This window comes from Eschrichtius robustus, chromosome 12, assembly GCF_028021215.1.
Source record: "Eschrichtius robustus isolate mEscRob2 chromosome 12, mEscRob2.pri, whole genome shotgun sequence".
NCBI lineage: Eukaryota > Metazoa > Chordata > Mammalia > Artiodactyla > Eschrichtiidae > Eschrichtius > Eschrichtius robustus.
The window spans coordinates 23,974,990-23,982,974 of NC_090835.1; the positions used below are offsets into that span (position 1 = coordinate 23,974,990).

General features: G+C 42.4%; 1 protein-coding gene across 4 annotated transcripts in view; it reads right to left on the reverse strand.

The window, feature by feature from the left end:
• SLC25A26 (solute carrier family 25 member 26) overlaps window positions 1-7,265 on the reverse strand; it is a 140,912-nt gene extending 133,647 nt beyond the window's left edge. For all 4 annotated transcript variants that reach the window (XR_011075769.1, XM_068559136.1, XM_068559137.1 and 1 more), the window contains exon 1: window positions 6,960-7,265. Coding sequence is in view for 3 of the 4 variants with exons in the window: in XM_068559136.1 (XP_068415237.1) it covers window positions 6,960-6,992 (33 nt within the window). In the remaining variant the exon portion in view is untranslated. The remainder of the gene's footprint in view (window positions 1-6,959) is intronic.
• Between the last annotated feature and the right edge of the window lie 720 nt (window positions 7,266-7,985).

Here is a 7,985-nt window from a genome sequence, read left to right on the forward strand (position 1 = left end):
GCTCCGCAACAAGAGAGGCCGCGATGGTGAGAGGCCCGCGCACCGCGATGAAGAGTGGTCCCCACTTGCCACAACTAGAGAAAGCCCTCGCACAGACACGAAGACCCAACACAGTCATAAATAAATAAATAAATAAATAAAAGAACGTGAATGTCTTTAAAAAAATAATAATAATAAGGTGCAAAAAATAAAAAAGATGTGGGGAGAAGCAGGATTCAGGTTCGGTCAGAAGACAATGGAACAGGAAGTTACCACTTTAAAATTTAAAAAAAAGGCTACTTCCTTAACGCCCCCACCCCCCCCCCCACCCCCCCACCCCCCCCCACCCCCCCCCGCCCCATAACTTTGTTTACATTTCACTTTCAGTACTAACCACCATGGCTGACACCAAGACCCTTCAGAGCAGAAGCCAGGTGAGTGACCTTGGCCCTCCTAAGTATATAACCCAGTGCCTGGGATGGAGCACACTTGTTTGTTGGTCTGAATCACATGGAAATGTAAGATGATGAGAAAATACTTTACGGAAAGATTCAACATTCAGAAGAAAAACTGCAGCAAATCACTCTCTGGTTGTCCTGCGGCAGTTTGCCATAGCACTGGGACAAATGAAACCTTGTGTTACCTGCTGCTATACTTCTTGGCATTCCACAGCTCCACTGACAGCTTTGTGGTATATTCAGGGTGACTTTCCCAGAAATCCTCTGCCTTTCGTCACCTCCTGATGGGAAAGACTGTGTAGGATCAGTGTTGTTTGGTAAGGCTATTCTCAGGAATACGATAATGGTTCTAGAATTTGACTTGAGTATTCTTCCATTTCTCCAGAAATTCTTTCAGATTAAATATTGCCTTAGACTACAGCTTTGGCATGAGACACGCAGACCTGGCTTCAATCTCAACTGGGTCTCCCTAGGAAAGCTATTAAACCTAGGTAAGCCCACATTTCTTCATGCATGAAAGGGGAAAAATAATAGTACCTATTACTTCACAGAGTTTTTGAGAACTGAGTGAGATTAAATGAGAATTAAATACAACTACATGAGCCTGTTACATGCTTAGCAAAATGCCTGCCTCAATTACCAATAAATGAGTTATCATTTTTAGTGTTATGTTACTGTAAATATCCTTCCAAGTTTGCTGATGCCCTATTTCTGACAGACCCATATTAAAACCCATGTGAAAGACGAAGGAGGACTTGACCAAAGACTGAAGATTACAGTCATATATTAAAATGAACTATAAATGTATATACAAAATCGATAAATTCAAGTCTTTCCTTACCAATAATGAATGAAAAGCTCTCCTCAAATTCTGCCCCCTGGACAAGAATCACCCACGGATTCACACAACAGAAAAACCAAATCATGCGACGTGTGCAGGAACGATTCAGCGTCAAACTCAAAAAACTGAGAAACACTACTGTTCAAATTTCTTTATGATGCTTGGATGTGAATTTATGGGTTTTTTTTTTTAACCAGAATACAAAAAAAAAAAAAAAAGGGAAGACAAAATTGTAACCATATGATTTCTGCTCTGAAAAAATTGCATAAGCACACATTAAAGTGCTCAGTAAATGGTTACTTTTTATCACCATGCATAATTACATGGTTAATTTTCATTTTATTTTCTGTTAAATGTCTGCTCCCACTTGACTGCACACCCCTGACGGCAGGGACCATATCTTCCAGGCTCTGGCTCTTCCCAAGTACGAGAGCAAAGGTTCACACATATGTCTGGTTAAACAGGTAACAATACCTGATTCGTGGAGGTGGAAAAACTGTGGGTACAACTTTTATCTTCCCTCTATTTGGCATTTTGTTACTCAAATTCTGTGTGTACCATTAAAATTTTAATATTTAAAACTTATATCTGAACACACAGCATTTGGTTTGGAAGTGGTACAAAAGCACATTAAGTCATTTACAGCTAAATTTCAGATTCTAAAACTTTCCCAGGACCCCCTCTTATACTGAAAGAAAAATGAGAAAGGAAAGGTAGCTCCATCTCCTCGTACTTGAAATACAGAAGAAATGCCTCCATCACGGCAGTGGTTCTCGATTGTGGTCCCAGACGATTGGTGGTCTCCAAGGGTGCCTTGCATGCTCCACTGATTGATCAAAATTGAGAATATACCTCTGTCTAGGTGACTGCCTACTCAACACAAAAATGAGCAAAAAAAGGAAGACCTGCCCACTCTGACCTAAATGACGAAAAGAAACAAGTCACACAAAGCGAGCTTGAGAATGTGCAGCATAATTCCCAATCCCTTAGAGATATGGAGATAACGCTTCATCATCAGATACTAACCTCCTTGACTCCAGAAAGCAGACTAAGAAGCTGCCTTCCAGAAAAGAAAGGTATGAGGCAAAAAACCCTGAAAACGTCCCTTCAACTTCATTCTTATCTTTTCTTCTATTTTCTTACCCCACCTAAGAAGCCTTGGCAACATAATCCATGCCACTGCCCTCAAGTCCCTTTCTGCCAGTGGTTCTCAGAAGAAGGGCAGGTCCAGTGAGAGGACACAAATATTATGAAGAAACTTTTTCAGAACCACCTCCCTAAAGTAAGAAAAGAAAAAACAAAATATTAAAAAAAAAAAAAACAGTACAAGCAGTCCTTGCTTTGCACAGCACCGAAACGCATGCATCTCAGTTGCCACAAGGAACACAAGTCCTCAAACAGGACGGGTGAATTACAGTGACCACGGTGACATTTCACAAAAATGGATAATTGAAAGAGGGAACTGGCCAGCAAACATGAAAGCGGGGCAAATAAATGACAAGTGGTTAACACTGAAAGTGACATTCAAGTCAAATGTAAAAGGAGTTATAAAAGAATTAGCTGGCCGTGGGAATATCAACTCTGCTGTCGTTGGAGAGATTCTAGACATGCAGCCAGAGGAAAGTGAGTGAAGGCGAACTAATCACCATATACGGGGAAAGAGGCTGTGACGAAAAGGACAAAGATGTCCCAGAGCAAGCTGTGCCAGCAAAAATATCCACATTAAAGGAACACTTGTTCTGTATTGCAAGTTATATGACTTAAAAGTTACTTCTGATACTTTTTTTTTTACAAAGAAATACAATCTTAATGTTTTAAATTACACTGTACTAAATGTTAGTTTCTTTTTTTTTTTCCGCTTCCCTATACTTCTACAATCGACAGTAAGAGAGTTATTAACATTGACAAGAATTTTTAAAGGTCGTTAAATAATCATAAGTGTTTTCATCAATTATTAAGATCACTCTGCATGACGTCCACTCGCACATTCATCTTTACGACGCCACATTACACACAAAGGACTGCCTGCACTTCACACTGCAGAGCACCAACACGTGCCGAAGTTCCTTCACCTGTAACCCAGTTAAAAGTAACTGAGACAGGGATGCTTTTGGTTTCACTCAAGTAACAACCCAGATGAACTACAAGGTCGATGAAACAGCTAAGTACTGAAAAGGGAGAGAAGATGTCAGGCTGGAAGGAAAGACTGGTTTGGAGGTATGTTTGTTTGTTTGCTTGTTCTGCACTGAAAAGGTAGAAGAAAAAAGTAGGGCTACTATCAAAATTATTTCATTCCATCTTGGAGGATTTCAATACAGCTTTTTTTTTTTTTTTTCTTTTTTTTAAGGAATGGAATAAAGCCAGCCCTCCATATCCTGGGGTTCCGCATCGTCAGATTCAACCAAATGCAGATTCAAAATATTTGCAAAAAGAATTCCAGAAAGTTCCAAAAAGCAAAACTTGAATTTGCTGCATGCAGGCAACTATGTTCATAACATTTATATTGTATTTACACAGTATTTACCTTGTATTAGGTATGATAAGTAATCTAGAAATGATTTAAAGTATACAGGAGGATGTGCACAGGTTACATGCAAATACTACACCATTTTATACAAGGGACTTGAGCATCTGTGGATTTTGGTATCCACAGGGGACCTGGAACCAATTCCCCTTGGCTACCAAGTTTTAATTAGGCATGAACCAGATGTGTACAGGTACAGTGTTGTATTTTTTCTTTCTTTTTTTTTAATCTCATAAGCATTTTCCATGTTGCTATTATAGCACATGCTCTTCACAAGCACTGTTACCAATGGCCCCTAAATAGTCCATGAAATGCATCTATCACCATTCCTCTTTTATTTCATGTTTTCCTATTATCTTCACTGAGTTAAATGTTATGAACAGGGCTTCCCTGGTGGCGCAGTGGTTGAGAATCTGCCTGCCAATGCAGGGGACACGGGTTCGAGCCCTGGTCTGGGAAGATCCCACATGCCGCGGAGCAACTAGGCCCGTGAGCCACAACCACTGAGCCTGCGCGTCTGGAGCCTGTGCTCCGCAACAAGAGAGGCCGCGACAGTGAGAGGCCCGCGCACCGCGATGAAGAGTGGCCCCCACTCACCGCAACTGGAGAAAGCCCTCACACAGAAACGAAGACCCAACACAGCCAAAAAAATAAATAAATAAAAGTAACTACATAATAAATATTAAAAAAAGATTATTAAAAAAAAAACGTTATGAACGTCTTTAGGTCGCTGATACTTATTTCAAACTGCTCTCCTAAAAGCATGCACCAGTGAATGTACTCTTGGTGGTTTTTTTTCTGAATAGTCTGCTCTGTGTTCCAAATGAAAACTTAACATGCCAGAAGCTCTCTCCTTATTCAGCTCTACAGCCCTTCAATCCTGCTCTAGAAACTTCAGGAAGGAAACAGTTAAATATCTGCTCTACGTCAGGCTCTGTACTACATCTCACTTAATCCTTAGAAGCCGAGGCTCAAGACTTCTGCAAACATGTGAAGTTGCATTCATTCACCCAACAAGTGCTGAGTGCCTACGAAGTGTCAGGCATTGGCCACACAGTAGTAGACAAAACAGAACTCCCTCAGGAGTGCTTAGCCTGCCTCAAAGACGCTCCCAACCGTAAAAAAACAACAACAAAATAAAATTGCCACTCCATTTCCGGACTACTTCAATAATAAAAGCTTCTAATGGCTTTCGTTATGCTTCATATAAAATCCAGATTCCTTTCCACTGCCCACCAAGACTCACCTCGGCAGGCTTTGTCTAGCTCTCCAACAGCACCCCCGACACACTACCCTCACCCACTAGGCCTCAGCCACCACCGTCACATCCTGAACTCTTTCCACCTGAGGATTTTCGCACATGCTGCTCCCTCTGAACTTTCCCCTCTGCTCATCAAAATGACTTGCCCCTTATCTTTCAGGTCTTAGCTTAAACGTCAGCTCCTCAGGGCCTTCCTTGGGCACTCCATCTAAAGTAGGTTTTCCAATATTATTCTCTCTCTCTCCCACCTCAGTTCATTTCTTTCACAGTACTTATCATATAGCCTAGGTTTGTTTGCCATCAAATCTCCAAGGGCAATCACAGTACCAGTAGACAGAACACATGGCAGATAAGCTGCATGCTAAATGAATTCGCCGGGAGTGAAATCTAACTTCCTTGAAACTTCTACCAGTCGATCCCAATTTTACCCTCTGTAACTACATTGAAAAGAGAAGTATGCATGTGTACCCTTCTTTAATAAAAGAAATAAATTTTAATACAATTTTTCTTTTGTTAACTCTGACACTCACCTGTTTTTAGCAACTGCTACTGTTGCTGACTTCAGAGATAGTCTCAAGGAGCAGTAAATGGAATCCCATGTTACACTGCTTGGAATCTAAGCTCCAACACTTCCACACATGAAATGTATCTCACTTGTGTGACTCTGGACAAATTATCTAACATACCATTCCTCAGTTCCCTCATTTGGAAAACTAGGATAAGACTTCAATTGTTTGTCAGGCTTAAATGAGATGATGTATGTAAAGAGCTTACCCTAGTTCCCGGCAGAGCAATGTTAATTGTCACAAGTACTACTGCTATCTCACCAGCTGGACAGAAAAACGTCTTCAAAGGGGTAACATATTTCTTTGCATCTCTAAAACCTAGCTTCTACAAATATCAACAAATCTAGATTTAAAACCATCATTCCACCAGTCTGGGTAAGATCCCCCTTCCACGTCTTTCCATACACTCTGAAACTAACCCTCATCATCATTTATGATAACAATCATTTCACCCTTCGGCCTCCACCACCTGACCCATGCGGCCAGGTCTATCTTGTTCACCATGTTATCTCCAACACCTGCAAAAACATTTGATAATTAAACGAAGAAAGTCCTCTGGGCCTCCATTTCTCAGGAAAAGCTTTTGAAAAGGTATTTGTCTATTTTCTGCCTCTGCCCGCTCTCCTACAATGAAAACATAGGCAGCCAATCTGTCTTGTTCACTACTGTATCTAGTATCCCCTACTGAACCTGTCCTAAAAAAGGTTTCAAAATATTTATTAAAGGATTTGGGGGGGGGGGGGCGGGGGTTTGATGTTAAGACACGTTGATTCTCGTTGTTTTCTAAGGAATTAAACACCACTGACGTAATGGCTCAACGCGCGGCTATTTTTGCTCATCAGTATATACCCAAAGCCTAGAAAAATGCTCGGAAGCAAAATAAGCAGATTAATTATATACAGGATGAATGAATGGATGCGTCATTTTCCGAGACTGAAAAAAGATACAGCAAAATGAAACCACAGTCTTGACCAGGAGGTCTGTGAGCGACTCGAGTTGTTTTATTACATATATTTCATTAATTGCCAAGCTCTCCAGAGTATGGTTACAGTATACAATTGAAACTTTTCTTTTTCCGTTAGGTAAACCGCGGTGCGGAAGACTAAGAGTCAAGTGCCACCCCTATCCCACCCCCGTCTCTTTCTGGCATACAGGTAGGAAACTCAGGACCTTGACACGAGGCCCGGCGCGGCCCAGGAGCCCCGCGCTTCCTCCCAGACCTGGTGACCGGTGACCCGGGGATGATTCAGCGCGCAAAACCGGAAGGAGGTGCTAGGACAGGGAAGCCTCCGGCACTCCTAGCACCCCCACCCTACCGCCCGGTACTCACCACCAGCGAGGCTGTGAACCCAGGCCGGTCCATGGCCGCACAGACTCAGTCAAGGTTATAATTCAAAGCTGAGCCGGCTCAGGTCGTGGGCCCCGGCACTGGGCGCCGCCATCTTGGAGGCGGGGCATGTAACGCCGGCACTTCCGTGGCCACGTGAGGTTGAACCACAACAATTACACGTGCAACCGGGGAAGCTGGGCCAGGAGGAGGGCGAGGAAGGAGGGGCGGGGCCTGGAAAGTGTGGTCGAGTCAAGGCTCGCGACTCTTCTCTGCCTCCGTTTCCTACAGCTTCTGAGTGGGCCAGGTGGAGGAACTCTCGCGAGCAAACGAGCCTCGACTGGGAACTAGGCGTAGCGAGCCCGGTGATGAGGAAAGGGTGAAGCCCAACCGTAAACACAAAAGAGGCGTGGCTATAGTGGAAGGCGGGGCCATGGAGAGGCAGGACTAGCTTCAGCGGGCGAGACCTATGGCTTCCAATGAGTTATTTGCTTTTATCTGTTGGTTTCACCTGTAGAAATTTTGTCTGATTTTCCATAAAACACTCATTATCAGAAAATTATTAAATATAGAAAAACATTTCAAAAATTTCCTTACTCGAGCTAAAAATTAATGTCCTCTACTTCTTACCAGCAGTTTTTGCACTTAATATAATTCATTTGTTCGGTTATTTACTTGCTCATCCTGTTAGCTGTAGTATCAGTTGCACACTTCAAAGACCACTTTAAGTACTTAAAGTTTCTCGCAGTGGACTTGCCTTTACATTTTTCAAACAAATACCTTCTAAGTTTCCTTCTATTAAGAGCCAACTGCATCTCAGATGTCGTGCTCTAATACAGCCACTTTGTAAGGTAAGCACCATTAGCATCCTCATTTTACAGAGAATCCTGATGCTCCATGAGGTTCACTAACCAACCCAAAGCTACAGAGAACATAGCAGACCCAGGCTTGGAATTTTACTTAGTGACCTCATCATATTTCCTCAAAATCTTCGCAACAGCCTTAGGTTCTTTGCCTTTCTTCAATCTG